This window comes from Puma concolor, chromosome A3 (assembly GCF_028749965.1).
Source record: "Puma concolor isolate L17-30 chromosome A3, mPumCon1.1.hap2, whole genome shotgun sequence".
Lineage (NCBI taxonomy): Eukaryota > Metazoa > Chordata > Mammalia > Carnivora > Felidae > Puma > Puma concolor.
The window spans coordinates 8,090,384-8,113,938 of NC_141669.1; the positions used below are offsets into that span (position 1 = coordinate 8,090,384).

Genomic DNA, 23,555 nt, shown 5'->3' on the forward strand with positions numbered 1-23,555 from the left:
CCTCACTTTACATAAATGGGGACTGCCTAGAAATTGGTCACCTGCTGTTTTAATTTTGTGTCTTAACGGATCTCTTGGGACGGCTTGGGAAGAACATTAAAAATCTTGAGCTGACCGTATAACCAGCTAAATTTCCTAAGTCCGTGGGGATGGCCCAAAGACAAAAGGTTGGGCACGAAATGTTCTCAACGGACAACCCACTGGTTTTCATCCTTCTTTCCGTAAACTCGCCTTACGTTTCACATTCCACGGATGGCACCTGGCCTTGCGGGACACACGTAAAAATCCGTATTGTGGCAGGCGTCCAGATGGTGTCCTTGGAATCACAAGTATTTTATAGGGAGGAAAGACATCAGGGTCATCCCTTCATGGTATCAATTTACTGGCTAAATTTACTGAATTTATGATGTGGACACTAATTTCATACGTATATTGGCATTGTCCAAAATATTATTTTATTTTTTAATGGAAAAAAGCCATCAATATTCAAATGAAAGAATCACATTAAAAAACTTATATATAAGAAACAGCCTCCAAGAACATTCAAGCAGCAGTCAGAGAGAGGGAGGGAAAAATATTTCAACAGCCCATCAGTTTTCTCCAAAATATTACTTGACAGAATACAACCCAATTCACCGGCTACAACAATTCATAGAATTTTTCATTGTTTTCTTGAGATGCAAAAGTTCACTGTTGCAGTGTTTTCAAATGACCAATCAAGTGCTACTTCTTGGTTAAAAAGGCCACTGGTAGATTCATCTGATCGTGAAGAACATTCCTTCACTGCTGGGGAAATCTGCTCCCAAGAAAAGAAAACTGAAGTCTGTGCCAAGCCTCTCACAGCTCATCCTTTTCCAAATCGTCCAGCTCCACGTCACTGAGGTCAATGTCGTCTTCCACGGGAAGCTGGGAAACAAAGCCACTCGTTAGGCCCTGCAGGAAGAGCTGGGAGAGCTCGCGGGCTCACGGCGGAGAAGCAAGGTAGTTTCTAGAGACACCCCAGATCACAGAGCCGGTTGTGCCCTAATCTGGCTCCCGCTTTTAGCTTTGCCTATCATTTTACAGGCGGAAAAGCGGAGAACTTAGGTGAGGTAGGATTTTAACAAATCACCTACCTCTTTAACACCGACAGCTACTTAGCTCATCGTTTTGAGGGGGGAGGGGCAGAAGTGTGCCAGAATCCACGATAATTCCAAAGCTGTAATTTTGTGCTTCTCAGATACAAAGTAAATGGATTCCGGGGGAAATGCTCCGTTTAGCGGTAATCATCAGGAATGAAACCTCATTCCTGAAATTTATCTTGGTTGTCTGTCAAGACTCTGTCACGCAGCCCTGAAAGGCTCATGAGGTTATGGCACTTCTGACACCACGCCACGGGCCACGGATGGAAAGGACTCGGCCTACAAACAGCAAAGGCGCCCTGGGCCGGGGAAAGTGAGGAGAGGCGGGACAAGCACCCCGGTGATGAGTCCCACATGCGCGTGGCCTCCAGCCCTGGGGACTCACCTCGCCATCCTTGCCGTCCCAAGGCTCTCTGGTGCTGATGGCGGGGAAGGCCCCACCTCCCACAGGTGCTGTAGATCCTCGCCCAAAAGAGAGCTCCCTGAGGGGACAGTGACCAAAGCAAGGACATACTGATGAAGACACGATGTGTTAAAACAATGACTCGCCTGCTAAGTTTCTGCACAGGTGCCTCTCACGTCTTGCTCCCGCACAGTACTATCCGTTCAAGCAAGGACGACAACGTAACCAGGCATGAAATGACTAAGGTCTTGGCATCAGATAAAGCTAGTTACTACTACTAATTAAGAAAAATAAACTTATTTTGCTAGAATACAAATTTAAGTACGCAAAACCTATCAACATTCACGTAGAACACAGGCAAAACGTTTGATGAACAAAATTGTAGACTAACCCCCAAAACACTTTATGAAAGATGGCATCTTAAAACGAAAATTCGGGGCGCCTGGGTGGCTCAGTCGGTTAAGCGTCTGACTTCGGCTCAGGTCATGATCTCGCGGTCCGTGAGTTCGAGCCCCGCGTCGGGCTCTGTGCTGACAGCTCAGAGCCTGGAGCCTGTTTCAGATTCTGTGTCTCCCTCTCTCTGACCCTCCCCTGTTCATGCTCTGTCTCTCTCTGTCTCAAAAATAAATAAACGTTAAAAAAAAAACAAAAAACAAAACAAAACAAAAAAACGAAAATTCGGTTTCCTTCCCCAGACTTCCAATAGCGAGCAGAAGCACTTAACACCAGCCCACAGGCAGATCTAGAGGTGATGGTGGCAATCCTCATCTCAGACTTTTAAGACACAGAAGAAAGAGTTCTATGGTGACAGGGCGTATTAGGTCTTGCCTTTGACCAATTCTGATAAACATTTCATTAGAAAGATGTAGAGGCAACTGCCAGACTGGGAGCAAGCCTTCTTTAAAAAGTTTCCAAATGGTGAAGGGTGCTTGGACTACAGGGAAGAGAGGAAAAGAGACAGGAGTGGAAATGTCCCACGTGTGTTTGACAGTTCTTTGGCTCGGTGGAAAAGGGGGGAATTCTATCCACTGCCTTTGGCTACCCTGCATTTTTTATGACGTATTATCAGTGGTTCTCAACGGAGCGAGTTTCTCCCTAGGGGACATGTGACAACGTCTGGAGACATTTTTATGATCACAACTGTGTGTGTATGCGGACAGTGTGCAACTGGCATCTAGAGGACAGGTACTAAACACCCGGTAACACACAGGACAAACTTCTGGCCCACGATGTCACAAGCGCCAACGTCGAGAAACCCTGGTGTCCGAAGAGGAGTTACGTTCAGAAAACCGATTATCCACATGCTCTAGAGCCGCGCTCCACCGCCATCCGCTGAGCTCTAAGTGTAACACAGGGCAGGATGCTGGCCTCCACGCCGATGCGCGTGCAGAGTCGAGGTACTGGGCACAGCGAGTCAGACCTGTGTCTCTCGTAGTCCATCAAAAACCTACACTAGAATGGCTCCATTTGCCGTGAGGGGGCACAGGCCAACCCAAGCTCTGGCTGACATAAGAAATACAAACCCATGCAAGTAATCAAAGGCAAGCCAGTGGTTCTACTTCTTACTAGTTTGGGACCCTTAATCCGATTATTCATCTCTGAACATCAGTCTCTTCATCAAGAAGATGCCGAGATGTAGGGAGTCGGTGCTCAGAAAGCAGCTACCTTCCTACTTTTTTTCTTTAAAAAAAATTTTTTTAATGTTTATTTTAGAGACAGAGCATGAGTGGAGGAGGGTAGAGAAAGAGAGGGAGACACAGAATCCGAAGCAGGCTCCAGGCTCTGAGCTGTCAGCACAGAGCCCGTCACGGGGCTCAAACTCACGAGCTGTGAGATCATGACCTGAGCCGAAGTCAGACACCCAACTGACTGAGCCACCCAGGTGCCCCAACATTCCTACTTAATGTCCTCGGCAGCAGCAAACAGAAGGACTAATGGAAAGATGCCAGGCCTCCTTTAAAGCAGAACAAAATTCTTTTCTAATGTTTATGTATTTTTGAGACAGAGAGAGAGAGAGAGAGAGAGAGAGAGAGAGAGAGAGAGAAAAAAAAACACAGGATCCAAAGCAGGCTCCAGGCTCTGAGCTGTCAGCACAGAGCCCGATGCGGGGCTCAAACTCGTGAACCATGAGACCATGACCTGAGCTGAAGTCAGATGCTCAACCGACTGAGCCACCCAGGCGCCCAAAAAGGAACAAAATTCTAAGGGAACTATGCCTTGTGGGCAGGGTTCAATGGTTTAAAAAAAAAAAAAAGTGTTTTAACAGCTCAGTCCCGCTCCTCCCCCGCGCCCCCATTCTCTTTGCAGGGCTAAATGCTATCGTCTCTTCTCAAAGAGCCCCGAGAAACACAGCTGCTGCTTCAAACAATGAACTTCTGTGAAACTCGAGTCCTTTCTTCACTTCCGGCTGCCTCACGCACAATGACGTACTCGTGTTGGGCTGCTACACCGAAAGGAACACTTCAATAACACGCCTGCAGGGAGAGGTATGGGAATCACTAACACTCGTCTCGGGTTGACTGTAGCTGTGAGTTACTGCCAGTGTATTCATCACAGTCCGTCTCAGCTTCAGGTCCGTGGTTTTCAAGCGCACACGTTGGTGGACGTGGACACCAACTCCCTGGTGGGCCCGGCACCATCTACCGGCGACGAGCTGCGCGCACGTCCAGTCTCGTCAGAAAACAAGGCGCACGGGACTAGAGACAAGTATACTGTCGCCCACTGTGTCTCCTTTCGACCCATTACTGCGTCCTCTTCCCCCCTGGTAACTGGGTGGGTTCTGAGGTTCTCTGCTGCCTTTAAGGCACGAAGTTGGAGAACCAGTGGCCTGTACGATCTCCAGCGCAACAGCGACGGTCTCAAGTTGACAATACGCTATTGTCCGCAGCTTTCCCGCGAACCAGCCACCTCCTCCGTACTAAGACACAAAACACGCGACAAAGAACAACAAACCAGAGAAGGGAAACTGGTTGAAAAGAAATGTGAATAAAATCAAAGCCGCAGTTAGACCTGCCATTTCCAGTGAGTCCACAGGCTCAACCTCATGGTTACTGATCCCCCTCAAACATTTCTTACGATTTTCTCACAAATTTCTTAAGATTCGTGACATTGGAATCAGCTGCTGAAAAAGGATGACATTGGATGAGCACAGCTGACCCCTGCACGTAGGGTGAGCCATACAAGTCCACTCGCAGAATTTTACGGTAATGTGATTGTATTTTCTATCATTTTCTTAATAACATTTATTGTCAGAATACAGTAGATGGTACATAAACCATACAAAAAACGTACTATTTACCAAGAGCTGCCGATCAGCCAGGCCCTGTAGTAGTAAGCAGACAGAAGGTCTGTGAGAGATGTGCCTGTGAGACTCAGTTAGGAGGACGAGGCATGAACCAAATTACCGCACACCTGAGAATTAGCGCAGTGTCGATGCCTCATGTTTACCTGAAAGATGATCAAATCAATTTTTGGAGGAGTTGAATGGCCGGGCAAGACAGAGAGCTCTATCAACTGGATTTTGAGTTTCAGAACCTATTGTGTTGTTTGCACGTTGCTGGAATCACTTCAGAAGTACACGTTCTACCGCTACCGGCCAGAAACGGAAGCCGCGTTAGCGGAGGTGAGAGGCACAAAGCATGCTGGGGGGGGCGGAGGGCTGCTACCAGCCCAGAGGAGACTTGCATGAGATCAGAGAGCGCGATGCAATGGCGCAACAGCAAGGTGGCCTCTTCCCCTACAGAATGCTTCCACAGAAAAGAACAAAAGCGCAAAAACGATGACTTAGAACTCAAAACACCTAATTCCCCGGAATGCCAAATGCACACTAACTCCACGCACTGCCTGGTCTACGTAAACCTAGCTTTGAACCCACGCCACGCAGAACCAAGCCACAGAACAAAAACAACTCAAGGAGGCAAGAGATTACCTGAGAAACTCGTTAATGCCTTGCTCGCTGAAAGATCCTTTCAGAAGAGCAAATTTCATCTTGCGTGCATTGATGGCTGCCATGGCAGGGTACCCAAAGCCTCCGATCCCCAACGCATTTTCAAGTTCAGATTGGGCCCCAGCTTCTGTCCACAGCCACCTAGAAAAACAGGCTTGTTTTAGGGTGAAGATCCCTTTCAAAGTAGTTAGAATCGAATCAGCAGATACTAAAAAAAACAAAAACGGATTACACTCCCAACATTTTATGGAATGAAATGGATGTAGAAACAGAAATAAAATACAAAAATAATGTATTCTGGATGTTCCCTACACTCTACCTCCAGAAGTCTCCCAAATCTATATACAGTTTGCTCCCAGCCTCCAAAATACTGTCCGCTAAACCTGCTGGGTTTTCTGTCTCTATTACCTGAAATCCTACTAATGTCACTTGGACAACTGGGCACGTTCGCCAGTAGGATAACTTCTTCTCAAGACTTACTGGTGTATCATTATTCAATCCCTGTAACAATGCTCAGCCACAGTTCTTGCTCAACTTCTACAACGGTGAAGAAGAAGGATGCCAGAATGCGGTGCTCTGTAGGCACACCACACTTTGTTGAACTAATGGGAGGGGGCACAAGGTCACTTGAGGGGGACAGCAATGGCCTGAGGAGGGTGAGACAGCAACGGATAGAGGACGAGAAACAAAAAGGTAAATCGGAAAGAAGCAGACATACTTTGTTTTAAAAGCACACCTGTATCTGGGGCGCCTGGGTGGCTCAGTTGGTTAAGAGTCCAACTTGATTTTGGCTCAGGTAATGCCCTCACAGTTCGTGAGATCGAGCCCCAAGCTGGGCTCCGTGAATTCTCTCTCTCTCCCTCTCCCTGCCCCTCTCCCACTCATGCGTGCGCTCTCAAAATAAACTTAAAAAAAAATAAAACAAAATTAATTCTTATGAGAAAAGGTACTGTGGCACAGACAGGTAAAAGACTTGCATTACTTCTTTTCCTTTTGAGAGACGAAGAGACACAGCACAAGGTGGGGAGGGGCAGACAGAACCCGAAGCAGACTCCAGGCTCTGAGCTGTCAGCACAGGGCCCGATGCAGGGCTCGAACCCACGAAGATCATGACCTGAGCCGGAGTCAGACGCTTAACTGACTGAGCCGCCCAGGCACCCTGAACCAGACAGTATCCGGGTAGCACTATGCTCTCCTGTCCAAATCATACTGAGAAGATAAGTTCAGCAACTTACCCCCACATTTTCTTTTTGTATTTGTCTGCCAACTTAAGAAGAACTTCTAAGTACGAGTTTCTGCCAGCAGCTCCTAATTTAAACAGAAAATTTTGAAAAGGTAAAAATAAAAGAATCCGAAACATTCATCAGCTTAGAAAGCGTTCTCAGAGCAGGCAGCACAGAGCAGTCAGGGCGAAGGGCGCCCCTGTTCGCCGTACCCGTGTCCAGGATGTGGGGCAGCACGGCCACGACACACAGCTGGTGCTCCTCACAGGTCTTCTTAGCGATGTCCTCGTCGATGATCTGTGGGCCCAGAGCATAAGGGGTGGTTGGAAGGCCACGGACACAAAACCCAAAGGTGAGCCTGACGACAGAGACTCGGCATCATCACGTTCAACGAAGAGCAAAGACTTCAAGAGACAGAGCGACTCCCCCTGACACTCCAGGTTCGCGCTACGGCACCACGGACAGCTGGCCTTCCGGGTCTGTCCCCGGGCCATCCCGGTGCTGACTCGGCGCCTGCCGACACACGTGGGCTCCAAAAGCAGACAGCCTCGGAGGAGCCTGGCTCTGACAATCACCTAGCTAGACAGACACATGTGTATTATATATTTATGGGGATCTGAGGCTCTCTGTGCCTCTGTTTCCTCACATAAAATGAGATAAAAACAGTATTTGCCTCTAGGCATTCATGTGCGAACTGAAAGGAAAATATACGTAAGAGCAGAATGATGCTGTCACACCGTCACATGACGAGGCGCTCCACAAACAGCAGCTGCGGCTGAGACAACGGGGAGAGAGTGGCCAGGCGCATTCTATTTTTAAAAAGCTTGGCACACTCGTCCTCCTAGTGTAAGGATTGTAGTACTAAAATTATGAAAAGCAGCAGTTTATCAGGCAGGTTTTCCCCACTTGAAAGTCCAATAATACTTTAAAGAGAGCATTTTAGGGGCGCCTGGGTGGCGCAGTCGGTTAAGCGTCCGACTTCAGCCAGGTCACGATCTCGCGGTCCGTGAGTTCGAGCCCCGCGTCAGGCTCTGGGCTGACGGCTCGGAGCCTGGAGCCTGTTTCAGATTCTGTGTCTCCCTCTCTCTCTGCCCCTCCCCCGTTCATGCTCTGTCTCTCTCTGTCCCAAAAATAAATAAACGTTGAAAAAAAAAAAAAATTTAAAGAGAGCATTTTAAAAGAGAAGGGACAAAGTCCATTTGGAAACACCAAAGGAGTGTCATTACTGTGTGAGAGCCTCCCCCATCAGACATGGTCGGTTCTGATCACGAGTGACGGAAGCGGTTTACCTCAAGCAGCTCAGGAGGTGGGGCATTGTCAGAAAACAAATCCAGGGCCCGGGAGACGATGTCAGATCGCGTCCGCCCCCCATCGTAATCCACAGGAGATTCCCCCTTCTGAAATATCTTGATTGTAGGAAATCCCCTAATCTATTAAAAAAGACAGGAGTATAAAATCAAACTAATATTTAATAAGGAATAATCTTTACGGGTTCTAAGGCTATCTTATAGGTAATTTAATAGAATAATATTCCAAGGCTGCGTCAGTGATCAGGGAGGATACACAGAGGTCTGTTGATCAGGCAGTTTTAACAGCCTGCCCACCAGGCTTAGCGGAGTATTATTCAAACCTTCCATATGTACTGAATACAACGTTATCTGCTCTAGAACAAGCAGACCAACTTCAAAAGCACTAGTAGTGACTTGTAAGAGCCTGAGCAGCCTGAAAATGCACATGCAGCACACAGCAGAAACAGTGAGATATTGGACTTAGAGAGAGAGAGGGAGGGAGGGAGGGAGGGAGGGAGAGAGAGAGTCAGTCCTGAGTTCAAGACTCGTTAGTTTTAACAATAAAGTAATTTAGTTTCATCACAAAATGGCCAAACATCTCCCCTCCTACCACACAGGGAAGCCCGGATACCCGATGAAGTCACAGCTGAAAACAGCGTGTACTCCTCAAAGACGTTCGCCATCTGGACACTCACCCCATACCGGCTGGCTAGAACCTGGTTAACCGTGGCGTCCACAGCCGCGAGCTTCACTTTTCCTTTGGTTTGCTCTTTTACCTCTGTGGCTGCAGCAGCCCATTCTGGCTCAAGACTATGGAAAAATATTTGCACTTTAAAAGTGTGTTTTAACCGTCAGCACGAACACTTTAACCGAGACGCGCATCTCTGCCCAATCCAGTCACACCGCGCTTGGAAACCACCGTGCGTAGCTTTGTAGCTTTGCGTACAATGTGATGCTGTCTTTTCACATTCACTTCCCAGGTCTCTGTCACTCCCTCCCCCGCGCTAGGTCCCTGTTAATCTTTGAAGCTGTGACAGAAGAAACTCGGCACCAATGCCAATGTTTAACATTCACTCGCCGTCAGAGCCTTCCTTGAGGAGATCTTGGTGACTGACCTGCCGTCTGGGTCAGCTTTTTCAGAGCCAGCTAGGTGAATATATTAAAAGCACTGGGACTCAAAATACTTGGTAAAAAGCCCTTACTTTTTGCAGTGTCCACACCAAGGAGCGTAAAATTCAACCATCCAAACGTCTTCACTATCAAGGACGTTCTTATCGAAGCTGTCGTCCGTCAGCTCAATTACATCCTTCTTACTCGAACTCTCACCTCTACCCTGTCGCATGTGACATTAAACATTTAGTTACACTTGGCCAGAAAGAACGCTATTCTTATTCTAAATAGATAACAGACAACGATCTCTTCCGCATCTTAACGAAGTGTGGAGTTCTTCTTTCTAGTGAAAACCATTCTACTCCACTTGGGGTCATTCCTTAATATTATCACTTGTCAAACAGTGTTTACTTTCAATCACCAGCACCTCCAGTGTAAGCTATGAATATTCCGGAATTCTCTCGCCTGCTGTTGTGCTAAGAGAAACCCCCACACGGCTCACAGAACCACCCGATTCTACTCTAGTTCCGACTGGGCACAGCTGCTTCCTCATCCCAGGATGTTAAACATAACCAGTTACTACCTTTCCATAGAGAAAGTCTCTACCATTCAAGAGAGCTAAAAGTAACATTTAATTCTTTATTTTCAAAGAGTGTTCTTGAGTAGCAAACCTAAGGAGCAGTTTCACTATACTGCTTTCGGATGCCTGGGCCAAAAGCCAAGAGCATGGAATCTTCGGGTAAATTCTACAGCTGTATAAAGAAGCTACTTTTACTGGTCTCTGTAACAGTGAAGGGCCATTTTACCTTCATTTGTAAGAATTTAATGCCTTTTCACAAGAACATTTGGTTAACTTCACATCTCCTACATGGGCATCTAAAATACCAATGCATGGAACAGGAATTTTTCTCTTCTTCCCTGTCCACTGAGATTGAATTTTCCAAAATTTCAGGCTGATTGCCAGATATAGGCCAAGAGGTCGTTCAGATTTCATCTCTCTTTGTCCCCAAGCCGATCTGGTCTCTCTCTCCCCACTCTGGAACTACAAATGCCAAAGGGTCCCAGAGCCTGGCTTCCCGGTCTGAAGCTCTTTCTCGAGAGGTCTACAGCCCAAACTCTTCCCTTTCAGTGCTGGGCCAAGGAAGCCCATCTTGTGACCTGATTCTTGGCCTATAGTGGTGGCCAGATGCTCTGGGACTAGAGACTTCTGAGGAGGCCAAATCAACAAGCTAGGTGGCTCATTCCCTCTGGCATGAGCTGATCCAACCTTGTAATATCTTTTAACTGAAAGTTCACTAATTTAAAACATTAGTAGTAACTACAAAAAAAAACAAAAAAAAAAAACCAAAAATAACCCGCCCAAAAACTATCCTCTACAAAGAGTCCATATTGTGGCGTCAAACTCATCACACAGTCTTACTTGTTTTCCAGAACCATATCCACCACCCCTCCCCCCAAGGCGATCCTTCACGAGCTGGCGCAGAGCACTGAGAGCAGCATCTACAATGGCTTCGCCAGTTCTGCCACCTACAGAAGACAAAGGACAATCAGACGAATGGGTAGTGGGGGCCGTGTGCCTATAATGACACGACCTAAAGACGTGGCCCTTTACATTTGTCAGATTTCTGTCAGCTTTATCTGATGTTTGAACAGACCCAACAACACATGGGTATTTAACACAGAGTCAAGTTCTCCCTGTAATACACACTGCACTTGACTTTTCCCTTGGAAAACCAAATCCTCTCCTTCAGTTTTAGTTTATTAAACACAAACATCCTGTTCACCTACTAATGCCATCCACAAATGAGAGAAACTCACAAATGTCTACTGAATATGTAACATGTATACCAAGGAGTAAGCCTATTATCTAGTTAAAAAAAAAGCAGGGGACGTTTCTAAATACAAATTACATCGAGGGAAATACAGGAAAACTATTTTTTTTCTTTTCTTCCTTCCTTCCTTCCTCTTTCTATTTTATTTTTGATCTACTTCTCTCCCCTTCTATTTTTTTATTTTTGAGAGAGAATGAGGGTGCACGGGGGCAGGGCAGAGAGAGAGGGAGACACAGAATCCGAAGCAGGCTCCAGGCTCCGAGCTGTCAGCACAGGGCCCAATTCGGGGCTCAAACTCACAGACCGCGAGATCATGACCTGAGCTGAAGCTGGATGCTTAACCAACTGACCCACCCGGGCTCCCCAGAAGAAACTATTTCTGTGATGACAAGCAGAAAAAACTGTAGAAACAGTAGGATATGAAACGTCTGAAGCCAAGTAACTGGAAAGCAATCCAGGCACCTTCTTTCTATCTTGCTTACAATACTTGGGCTGTTTTAGGTTTTTGTTTTTTTTTTTTCCAACGTTTATTTATTTTTGGGAGAGAGAGAGACAGAGCATGAACGAGGGAGGGGCAGAGAGAGAGGGAGACACAGAATCGGAAACAGGCTCCAGGCTCCGAGCCATCAGCCCAGAGCCTGACGCGGGGCTCGAACTCACGGACCGCGAGATCGTGACCTGGCTGAAGTCGGACGCTTAACCGACTGTGCCACCCAGGCGCCCCTGTTTTAGGTTCTTTAGCTGAATTCTCTCCTAATCTAAGAAGTAACAAACACTGTACTGAAGCTCAATAATGACAACAGCCTTTAGAAGTTTAACCAAAAAACTATACACTCGAGAAAAAGTCAGGGGGGCTATTAAGGTATGAAAAACGTACGAATAATATGGGCCATGCTATCTTTAGCATTCAAAGGGAAAACTCTAATAAAATGTCTCTAGAAAATTCCATGTATTTTTTAAATAGTTTCTTACCAAACTGCCAAGGAAGATAGAAAAACACCTGAGCACACTTTTAGCCCTGACATCAGAAAGAAAATACAGTAGAGCAACACGCAGTATATATTCAGATGGTGTGGGACTGCGGCCCCGGCTGACATCACCACGTGTGTCACTTCCTAATACAGAAGGGCCAAGACCTCCATCCTCGCAACCGGTGCCCTATGCCAAATCAAGAAATATACTAGGAAGGGCGCCTGGGTGGCTCAGGTTAGGTGTCTGACTCTTGATTCTGGCTCAGGTCATGATCTCGCTGTTTGTGGGAATGAGCCAGTGAGGGGCCTTGCTGGGGATTCTCTCTCCCCCTCTCTCTGCCCCTCCCCCACTCGCAAACTCACTCTCTCTCTCTCTCTCTCTCAAAATAAAAAAAGAAAACAAACGTACTAGGAAAAAAGAGACGGTTTTTGCGCTCTAGACCAAGAGGTGGCAAACTCTTTGTAAAGCGGCAAACACAAACGATTTTGAGGGGTGCGGGCCACCCAGTCTGCCGCAGCGACTCACTTCTGCCACTTCAGTGTGACAGCAGCTACACACGACATGAAACTAGGTGTGACTGTTTTGAAAACCTTTATTTACAAAAACAAACAGGCCCTTGCTCCTATTTTTTACCTACTTGTTCAAATTAAAATTCCAACCAGGGGAATAGTCAGGAAAAGTCCTTACCCTGATAATCTTCTGGTCTGTTTTTGTTGGATCCAAAAATCTTAATGGTAGGAAATCCTTGAACACCATATTGACCTCCTAGGGACTGGTGTTTATCTGCGTCAACTGCGCCAACTTTTACAACATCCTGTGAAAATATGAGAGTTTTATCAATTTTTCTTTTCCACTGGAGCAGATTCCACAAAGATCCATCACTGAACTCATGTAGACTCCAAGATGATACAGGGCAAGGTTAGGTTTACAGACAGATTTAATGAGACCTGTAGCCTGGGAAGTCACGCCTACGTGGAATGACGGGAGGAATGGACAGAGCTCTGGAGGGGACTCTGCAGCACCAAGAATTAGTGAGACCGCAAGGATTATGTCATTAATCCGGAAAACTGACTCAATAAAAATAGACAACGTAAAAATTACACGTGTTAGTGTACTATCCCTTTGCTCCCTACATGCTTTCGGCACCAGAACAAGGTTTTTGAGCTCCAACATGCAAATGAACTTCCGGCGGCACGTTAAGCCTGGCTGCGTTCTTACTTATTATACACACACAGGTGAATGAATGTGGGCATCTTGGAAACTTACTTTTAGCGCAGTTGCTACTTTCTTCCATTCTGGTGTTAACCTCTGGCAGTGGCCACACCTTTGAGGAGATAAAAGCACAAATAAGGCAACGGTTCAAGTCTTCGATCCTCAATTCAAAAATACTCTACCAACACCCTACTGAGGGACACGCACAGGGGTGGGTGCTGGCAGGGAACACATGCGCTAGTGAAACATGATCGGTGACGTGAAGGAACTCGCCATTTTAGGATTCTACTATCACTCTTCATATACTAATTTTAAAAGTTTCCAAGCCACTGGTTTTTTTTTTTTTTTAATTTTTAACATTTATTCATTTTTGAAAGAGAGAGAGAGACAGAGTGTGAATGGGGGAGGGGCAGAGAGAGAGGGAGACACAGAATCCGAAGCAGGCTGCGGGCTCCGAGCTGTCAGCACAGAGCCCGACGTGGGGCTCGAACTCAAACCGTGAGATCGTGACCTGAGCTGAAGTCGGCCGCTGAACTGACTGAGCCACCCAGGTGCCCCCCCAAGCTACTGTTTAAATTATGTTTAAAGAGTTTCAACAAACCATCATTTGTAACTCTATCCCTGGGTAGGAACTTTAGCATTCATCTGGTCAAGTGTGTCCCAATGTGTGGTCTGAGTTGTAAGCCCAGGCAAAAGGCAGACTCTTAGGCCGCATGAAATCCAAACACCTAGAGAAGGGGTTCAGGAACCTACATCTTAGTAAGTTCAACCAGTGATTTTTAAGCCCATTAAGATTTCATATTCCCTGACCTAGTCCAACCTTTTCATTTTACAGATGAAGCATCTGAATTAGAGCCTAAATCTCAATGCTCTTTGGCTCCCACAGCAGCACGTGGGGTTAAAAATGTACACGTAATCCCAATTTTATATGCCGAGCAAGCTGAAAAGTATTCAATACCACAAGATGGTGATAAAAGAACAGGAGCGAGCAAGAGACAGAGAGAAGAAGAAAAGAAAATCCTTCACGTTACAGTATTTGAAATAAATTATTGTGAAACATAACACACACAGACAGTGCTTTCAAAAGTTATATATACAAAAACCTGGTACGTTCATACCATTTATCAAGGTTGCAGTTATACTGTTCATTTTCAATACTGAGTAACATCCACTGCATGAAGATACTAAAGCTAGTTTATCCATAGGTGATTAGTTGTTTCTTTAACAAAGTCAAGTCTCCTAATTCAGTTTTTAAGAACCTAATGAGTAAATGCCAGGTGCCTAGACCAAGAGGAGCCCTTCATACAGGATTTCATTCCGTCAGCACATCACTGAAGACAGGCCTTGCTATTTTCATCTTACAGATGAGGAGACAGGGGCTGAGGAGTTAAGAAACCTACCCAGTATCACAAGTCATCTGGTCACAGAGCTGCTGCATAGGTCTCTGTGGCTCCAGGTCCCACATTCTTCATCCCTGTATATTGGTGGCCCCTTCCATAGGGGCCTAACCTTAATCCAGTATTTTAAAGGTCAGGATCTTCTGAGAAATGTCCTGTGATGCTGGTTTACATACTTACATATAGTAGTTTTTTGCAGTTCAGGTGAGCTACTTAGAAGTCTGGGGGTCAAAATTTTATAGGACTTTGTGCCTCTTTCAATGAGTTTATTCTATGAAAGGACTCCTATTGGAGACATCAGAGTCCATACTCCTTCAATTTCAATATTAAGCGTAGTAAAGACCGACAGAAATGCCACACGAGTCGAGGTACAGCACACCTCTGACCCAAGGGTTCTTCCCCTGCAGTCCAGACCCCGAAGGACTGGTGTATAAAAATTCAGGGGCTCTAGGAACTTTTGGTGGGGGTAAAAACACCTCTATTTCACTTTTTGGTTTTTTTTTAATGTTTTTAAGAGAGAGAGAGAGAGAGCCAGAGGAAGAGAGAGAGAGAATCTTAGACAGGCTCCGCACTCAGCACTGGAGTCCAACACAGGGCTCTTTCCCATGACCTTGGGATTAAGACCTGAGCTGAAATTCAGAGTCGGATGCTCAACCGACTGAGCCACCCAGGCCCCCCCCTATTTCACTAGCTTGTAAAAGAAATGCACACTTCCCTTCAATTATAAACATTAACAACACACCATGAGCACTTGTGACTTTGTCACAAATGAAAACTCAGCCCCCTTCAGATCGCTACTACAGTTTAACTTCATTTCTGTCCATTGCTATCTCAAAATTATGATGTCTAGGTGTTACATCTGCTGCTGGAGCTTGGTATTTACTGCCCCAGTAAAAGAGTACTACATAATCACATCAAAATTTGTTTTAGTATTTTGTGAATGTTATTTCAATGTTTTAGGTTCCCTTTGTGATCCTATATGCTTTACTCCATAGATGGAAAAGGAAAACCTTTATTCTGGAAAGAATTCAAAGCCTTCACCAAGCTGCCAAGTCTGAGCACAAGAAGAGGTTAAAGGCACCTGCTCTAATGATACCTCCTCTTACCCAAAACACTGGGAGGCCCAAGTGCCATGTCACAAGAACAATTAACTACAGGATCCAGATCCAGCCTTCTCAATTATGCTGTTTGATTCCATTTTGGAATGAGGTATATTCTCTCATATCGAAGCTTCCCAAAACAATGTAAATTACTCATGCCATAAATGATAAAAAAAAAAAAAATCAAACTTGCAAAAACTGCATACAAAGGCATTCAACAATATAACAGTTCGTACATTTACAATTCGTACATTCCACACAGAATTCTCATTTGGATTTGACAAACAAAAAACAAAGAGAAGCTTTAAAAAAAAATGATGAAGGGGGCGCCTGGGTGGCTCAGTCGGTTAAGCGTCCGACTTCAGCGCAGGTCATGATCTCACAGTTTGTGAGTTCGAGCCCCGCATCGGGCTCTGTGCTGACAGCTCAGAGCCTGGAGCCTGCTTCACATTCTGTGTCTCCCTCTCTCTCTGCCCCTTCCCTGCTCATGCTCTGTCTCCCTCTGTCTCAAAAATAAACATTAAAAAAAAATTTTTTTTTTTTAAATGATGAAGGCATTAGGATGAACAGTATTCACAAAGTGGTAACATAAATTTTTAAGCAGAGGGTATTACTTTAATTTGCTACACTGAACATTAAGCGAAACAGTCCACAAGGACCGGCATTGAGTTTCCAAAACTGTTTCATGGTCTTGCAGAGAAAAAATTAAAGCAAAGCAATAAAAGGAAACCTCTCTTCAGGCATACTCTGAAGTGCACCCACTCAGGTAAGAAGAATTTGTAATAACTTCATTCACTACCTCCTATGTGAGCTTAGGGGACATAGCTCACATCTAAAAGGACGATCGGGATCTCAGATCACTGCACAGTTGATCTGCAGATACAGCTGGCTGGGGCTCAGGCCTCCCCGGACCTGAGTGCCCACAGCCCCGCTGGTTTATAGAAGTAACAGCTTCGGGTACCTTTTGCAGTTTCCATTAACCAGTCTCTGCACTTCTACTCGTTGCGTTTTTGTTTTGTTTGCATTATACGTTTAACTCCATAAACAATTAGTGCGATACCGTATTTTGACTATATATAGTTGTGACCGTTAATTTCAATGAAAATTCTATCTTTACTCCACAAGGGTTTTTTTCCAGCAATGCATGCAAGTCAAGAGAGGAATTTTTAAATTAAATCAGATTGTTAAAATTATGTATTTCTAGAAGCCACTCTCTTCTTCAAGAAACAGAATGGAATCAATCACTAGCTTTTCCCTTTCCTGTGCCCAATATTCTTTCAGCATAAAGGAGTTTCCCTTCCATCAAGACCCTACTTACCTCATTACAGAGATATATCTTCTTAAAATTATAAGAAAATATTTCTTTCTTCTTTCTTGCAACAATTAGCTACTTCAACCTTTTTTCCCCCCAATGGACTCAATCTCATGGCCTTTAACAGACAACACTTTGTGGAATCCCCCATTTTCCTCTCTACTTCTTTTAAACAAGCAGTAAACTAGACAAACCAGATGACTAAATAAAATCACATTTTTATATAATATTCCTAATTTTATAAAGTACCATAAATAATCCACAAGTGCTGTATACTTACCACGGAGCATAGAACTCTACAAGCCACAGACTATCACTTTGAATAACTTCTCGGTTGAAATTTGATGGAGTTAATTCAATTACATCGTCACTAGAGGAATAGAGACCATTCACTGCTAGAAAGAAGGTACAGCTTATTAGACCTGCAGTAAAAGACAAAAAGCACACCATTAATGACAGGGTTCAAGCTCTGGCAGGAAACGTCTTCTTGAATTGCCCAAGGTTCTTCACACAGGAGGATGGCCTGGGTCAGGTCCTTTCTAACCCCCCAGTGCCCATCCCCCTCGTTGCTGTGGCAGCCCCTGGAATTTCACTGCCACCGGTGCAGCACAGAGCAAGTAGGAAAGAGATCCACACTCTCATCTCTTGAGCTGCAATCGAAAAAGATCTCTAACTCAGGTGCTTTTTACGTATTAACATTTTCATTCTTCACAATCACCTTGTGAAGTAATAGTATTTGTGCCATTTTATGGGCGAAGACACTGAAAAACTGGGAGGCTACCCTGTGACCCCGAGTAATCCACACGGCATTTACTTTTTGTGTTATTCAGTTGCAATATTAGCACACTATCTTTTTTTAACGTCTATTTATTTTTGAGCAAGAGAGAGCACGAGCGGGGGAGGGGCAGAGAGAGAAGGGAACAGAGGATCCGAAGTGGACTCCATGCTGACAGCACTGAGCCTGATGTGGGGCTCGAACTCACGAACCCCAAGATCATGATCTGAGCCAAAGGTGGACGCCCAACTGACTGAGCCACCCAGGCGCCCGAGTACAGTATCTTTATTAAACTTCCTTTCAAGGAAAAATTAATTATTTGTCTTGTCTACTAAACTGGGACTCTATCAAGGGCAATACTTATTTTTATAAATATTTTTATTTCTACTCACACTATGTATGGCAGTCACCAGACACTTGCAATGCTGCTGGATGAGCTTACAAAGAATTTTCACGTAAATGTTACAAAAGAAGGATGGAGTGTTATTGTCTTATTAACAGCATAGTTTAGCCACACTGTGGCCCAAATGCGTTTTTGTTGGCTACTGTAGGAACTTAAAACGTAATTGTTAACAATTATATAGGAAAACAAGTTCTGGATGGACTTAGAAATATCTTAAAAACTAGGGGTGCCTGGGTGGCTGGCTCAGTCGGTTGAGCGTCCGACTTCGGCTCAGGTCACGACTCAGGTCAGTCTGTGGGTTCGAGCCCCGCGTCGGGCTCTGTGCGGACAGCTCAGAGCCTGGAGCCTGCTTCAGATCCTGTGTCTCCCTCTCTCTCTGCCCCTTCCCCACTCTCACTTTGTCTCACTCTGTCTCTCAAAAATAAATAAATATAAAAAAAGGAAATATCTTAAAAACTCAAAACGTTTTTGAATTGGTAGTACTATCAAAATTCCAATTCTGCCTTTAAACATATGATTTCTTTATGTTTTCTAATTGCATTGTCTACGACCTCCAGAACAATGCTAAGTAATGGACTGTTCTTGACTTTAGTATTTTCTCATTTGCTGGCTTTTGAGTTGAAACAGATAAACTTAGGATATTAAAGAAATTTCTACCTATTTCTTTTTAGCATCTGTGAAGATGATCATAACTTCTTTCTTTTAATCTACTGATGCAACAAATGATGAGGCGGACCTGTGTCCTAAGGCAGCGGACAGGTATGCCATTGTGGTCACGTGCTCATATGCTTATTCTGTAGACGGAATTTGGAAGATTTCAAATGGAACCTTTTTGAATAACCCAATGGTAAATTTCTTCTGGAAGGAATGTACACCAGTGTTAACTGTTCTGTTGCTAAATATTTCACCTTATGCTTACGGAACCACTTTCAAATGACTCCAAATACACTGGACCACTTGGGTTTTCACAGCATTACTAACTAAGAGTAGGAATCGCCCCTCGTTTGTAAATAAGGAAACAAAGGCACTTCTAGGGACCCATCTGCTGTCTCTAGCTTCTATTTCCAAGCTCTTCCCATTAAACCATGTTGTCTTTTAGAGCTCAGGATAAAATGGTTCAGTACGTCAGGGGCATGAATAAACAACATAATTCTATTTTTCAAGAACACTGCATTTGATTTATAGACGTGGCTAATAATGTAGGAACTTTATATGAAATAAAACTGTGGATTTTGGTAAGGGGGACATGAAACCACTAAAAGGCTATCCTGCAGGGGGTATGACCAGATTTGCTTTCTAGAAAGGGCGTTTTGGCTGCAATGTGGACAGCAGATGGGGGAACGATCAGGAGAGTGGGGTCACACCTAAACTCAGGGGAAGATGGAATGGCCAGCAGTAACACCCGCTGCTGGGAGGTCAAGTAGGAGACTGAAAATGATCTGGTGGATTTCATGACAGAGGATCCCCAGAGCCCAGGATGGCTGAGGTGGAGGAGTGAAAACAGGCAGCAGCCAATCTGCAAAAGACTGGAGACAGTAGGAGGGAACAAGTTCATGAAAAGGGAACTCTGTAACAAGTTTCACTATAAAGAGCACAAGAGAGCAAACAAATGTGGGGCAGAAGGAAGGTTTCTTTTTAAAGATGAGAGTGATCTGAGCTTGAAGGGAAAAAAATATGTGGAGTGGGAGAGGCTAAAGATAAAGTAGAGGAATAATGAAACAAAATGCCTGGAATCCAAAACGGGAAGGTAGGGAACCCAGAGTCAGTGGCAGGGGTAGCCTGGGGCAGGATGGCCCCCTTTTCCACTTTGAGAGGTGGGAAAGAGTGCAGGTGGATGGAGGTCAGGCCAACCAAACTGGGGTTGCCTTAATAGCTGCCGCTGTCCAACATGCTAACCACTCACCACATGGAGTGAAGGTATAAAAAGTGCTAAATTCTGAAGACTTGGTAGGGGAAAAAAAAAAAAGTACCTCATTAATATTTTGATATTGGTTACATGCTACAATGATATTTGAGATACAGTGGGGAATAAATATGTTAAAATTAATGTCACCTGTTTCTTTTTGCCTTTTGAAATGTGGCTACAAGACTATTTAAAATTAGATATAAAATTTGCATATCTCTACTGGATTGTGCTGCTTGATAATCTTTTTGTTGCTGCAGTAAAGGTTAAGTGGAGTTTGACATATTTAACGAATCAAGTAAATTAAGAACAAGCAGAGACCATCCTAATTCTGAATAAGCTTACAAGTTAAGACTGGGCCTGGAAAATCCTCCCTGGAGATCTACTTTCTAAAGTGTATTTTTTGTAAAAAATCAACATAAATCAATACTTGTTCAATACACTGAGCTCAATGTGAAATTTTCAAAAATGGAAAAGCAAAAGAAAACCCATGAACAGTCCCACTAGAACGGGCAATTAATATTTTGGTGATATTCATATGGACTTCTCTGTGCTATTCGGAAGTCTAAAACTATTATTATATTTATATGCATGTGATCTTACTATACATTCCTTTTTGTAGCCTTTTTTCCCCACTCAAAATAAGTTTTCTATATAATTATGGATTATTTTTACCCCCCGTATAACCACTTTTAATGGCTATATCACATTGCCCATTCACCACTAACAGAATTTCTTTCCAATTTTTCACTATTAACAGGCCAATGCTGAAAATCCTTACACTCTTCCCCCCTTCAGATAAATATGAGTATTTCCTTAAGAGATAATCTTACAAAGGGATTGGGGGTATAGTATAGCTAACATTTTGATCTATGTATCTGTCCAACTACCCTCCAGAAACTGACATGTTAACTGAGAATAACACTTAAATGACACTACACACCAGGCAGTGCGTAAACACTTAGGATATATTAACTCATTTTAAGACCTCTATGTGGTGTATGTATCATCATGCCCATTTTTAGACCTGGAAATGGAGACACAGAAAGGGTAACTTGCCTGAGGCCACATAATTAGAAAGAGAGAGAACACGGTTATGCAACCCACATTTTAAACCAAAGGACTGGAGACTGCATTAGTATAATCCCAAGGAGGGTCATTAGTTAGACTGTGGCAGGAGAATTAGGTTCACTGCATTCCCTTGCCAATCCGGGACAGCAGGCTGGAGTCACCAAAGGGATGGACCATGACTTCACCTCAGGAATGTGCTTCCTTTACATACAAAGATGGTCGTGGCTACTGACACTCGGTATAACATGGACTTGGGCTGCTTTTTTTTTTTTTTTTTTTCCTCCTAGTAACAGTGCTAGGCTTTTTGTCTTTAAAATTTTTTTTTTAATTTTTTTTTTCAACGTTTATTTATTTTTGGGACAGAGAGAGACAGAGCATGAACGGGCGAGGGGCAGAGAGAGAGGGAGACACAGAATCGGAAACAGGCTCCAGGCTCCGAGCCATCAGCCCAGAGCCCGACGCGGGGCTCGAACTCACGGACCGCGAGATCGTGACCTGGCTGAAGTCGGACGCTTAACCGACTGCGCCACCCAGGCGCCCCTAAAATTTTTTTAATGTTTTTATTCATTTCTGAAGGAGACAGAGTGCTAGCAGGGGAGGGGCAGAGAGAGAGGGAGACACAGAACCCGAAGCAGGCTCCAGGCTCCGAGCCATCAGCACAGAGCCCGATGCAGGGCTCGAACCCACAAACCGTGAGATCACGACCTAAGCGGAAGTCGGACGCTTAACCAACTGAGCCACCCAGGCACCCCGACTTTTTGTCTTTAAGTTTTGCCGAATTCTCACAACAGCCCCCCCCCCTTCCTTATAAATGACTCTTTAGTGGAAATGTCTTGATGATAAAGATTTGAGACTCACATTCCTTAGAAGGCAATATGACCACATAGGGCTGGAAAAAAAATCGAACCATACTACTCAAAAAAACAGATTAAAAGATGTTAACTACCCCCTATGAAAACCCTCAAGAAGACAAACAAAACACTCCGGGCCACTTAAGATGATAAACTGGGTCAATGCCGACTAACAGTGTTCTGTTTCTAAAATTCACATGGCTGTTCCACTCACTGATAATGAGCACCAATGGGAAATGGGAACATCCAAGTGTCTAGAATCTATGTGAGCAGATGGTTTTGCCATCTGTGGCTCCCCATTATTCCTCCACAGTAGTTAAGGATGTCATAAATCCACATCAGTAGCATCTCTGTCCCACACCTGCCACCAAGAGTACACGATCCCACAGCACTCATCTAGAAACCAAGAGGGCTCCCAAAAAGGTCTGACTCCATTTATGCAAATAAATGATAGAATCACAGACTCTTTCCGCGCCCGGTATGAATTCACCCGAGGGACACTGAACAGAGACTAGAATCCTTTCCCCTCCTCTACATCCTCTCTGTACTACAGCAAATATTTACATCTTGTTTACTCTCGAGACCCATGTGAACTCGTGCATCCTGAGACCCACCCAGCGGGGGAGGACAAGCCCAGAGTGATTAAGTCACTAGCTCGCCGTCACACAGCTAGGAAATGCGGGGCAGGGCCGGCTGGGGCTCCAACTCTGCGGTCTGGATCCAGGGCGTTCAGGTAAGGAAGGTTAAGAGCGCCTCGGCGGGGACCAAGGCGGGCCAGAAAGGGGTCGGGATCCTCAACCCCCACTCACTGCACAGTTTCTAAAACAGGGATTTACATAATTCATGGTGGTCTGCGTCCCATTTAGTTTTTAGAAGTTCGCTCACACTTGAAGCGCTTTGGGAAGGCACCGTTCCCTTTCTAAAGCAAACTCTTCGGCCTTTTCCAGGGCTGGGTTTTGATATTTCAGTTTTCCTCAATTAGTGGGAACGGCATTAAACAAGTGGTGCAGGGTGAGGACCCCGCGGCCGTGCCGTCTACACGCCAGGGTGAGGAGGGCGGGCCCAGGACAAGGGACCCCTGACCCTAACCCTCTCAGGTCGCCCCCGGCTCCACCTCCGCCAGGGATCGAGTCCTAGCTGCTCCGCACGGCTCGAACGCAGCTCCCGGCCCTCACCCTCGCCCGGCCCGCCGCCGCCCCCCTCGGCCCGGGGCTCCCCGGTGGTTCTCAGGATGCACCACCCCGGGACTCCCCGACCCCGTCGCGCTCGCTCCCCGGGGTGGGCTGCGGGAGCCCCGCCGCGCTGCCTCCCCTCCGCACGCGCCCCGAGACCGGCAGGGCCCCGCACCCCCGCGCGAGGGACGGCCCCGACCGCATCCCCCACCCCAGCCCTGGCCCCGCGAGGCCGCCCGCCCGCCCTGCCCCGGGCCTCCCAGGCGGTCCCCCGGGACGAGGAGGCCCGCGCCTACCCAGCACGAGGCGAGCCATGCCGAGCTCCCGGGCCGCCGCGCAATCCGACCGTCGCCTCAGCTCCGCGCGCCGCGCCCCCGCCGCCCCACGTCCCGCCCTCGGCCCGTGAGGCAGGCGCCGGGCGGTGCGGCGGGGACGGGCCGGAAGGCGCTCGCCAAGCCGTGGC

At 45.7% G+C, this 23,555-nt stretch overlaps 2 protein-coding genes across 4 annotated transcripts in view; one reads left to right on the forward strand and one right to left on the reverse strand.

Moving 5' to 3' along the window:
* ATP6V1C2 (ATPase H+ transporting V1 subunit C2) overlaps positions 1-8,725 on the forward strand; it is a 62,595-nt gene extending 53,870 nt beyond the window's left edge. The window contains exons 13-14 of one of the 3 annotated variants that reach the window (XR_015248868.1): positions 2,624-4,010; positions 4,091-5,765. Coding sequence is in view for 2 of the 3 variants with exons in the window: in XM_086700015.1 (XP_086556141.1) it covers positions 2,624-2,702 (79 nt within the window). In the remaining variant the exon portion in view is untranslated. Of the gene's footprint in view, positions 1-2,623; positions 5,766-8,599 lie in introns of those variants that run through there. The other 2 variants (XM_086700014.1, XM_086700015.1) reach the window with 2 other exon arrangements.
* PDIA6 (protein disulfide isomerase family A member 6) lies at positions 433-23,526 on the reverse strand. Its single transcript, XM_025927098.2, has 13 exons — positions 23,389-23,526; positions 17,198-17,339; positions 13,163-13,220; positions 12,584-12,710; positions 10,513-10,619; positions 9,185-9,315; positions 8,678-8,792; positions 7,983-8,123; positions 6,906-6,990; positions 6,706-6,778; positions 5,453-5,611; positions 1,507-1,603; positions 433-906 (listed from the first exon to the last, which is right to left on the reverse strand). The coding sequence occupies exons 1-13, from the start codon at positions 23,405-23,407 to the stop codon at positions 838-840; spliced, it is 1,323 nt and encodes a 440-aa protein (XP_025782883.1). The 5' UTR covers positions 23,408-23,526; the 3' UTR covers positions 433-837.
* Positions 23,527-23,555: the final 29 nt, after the last annotated feature.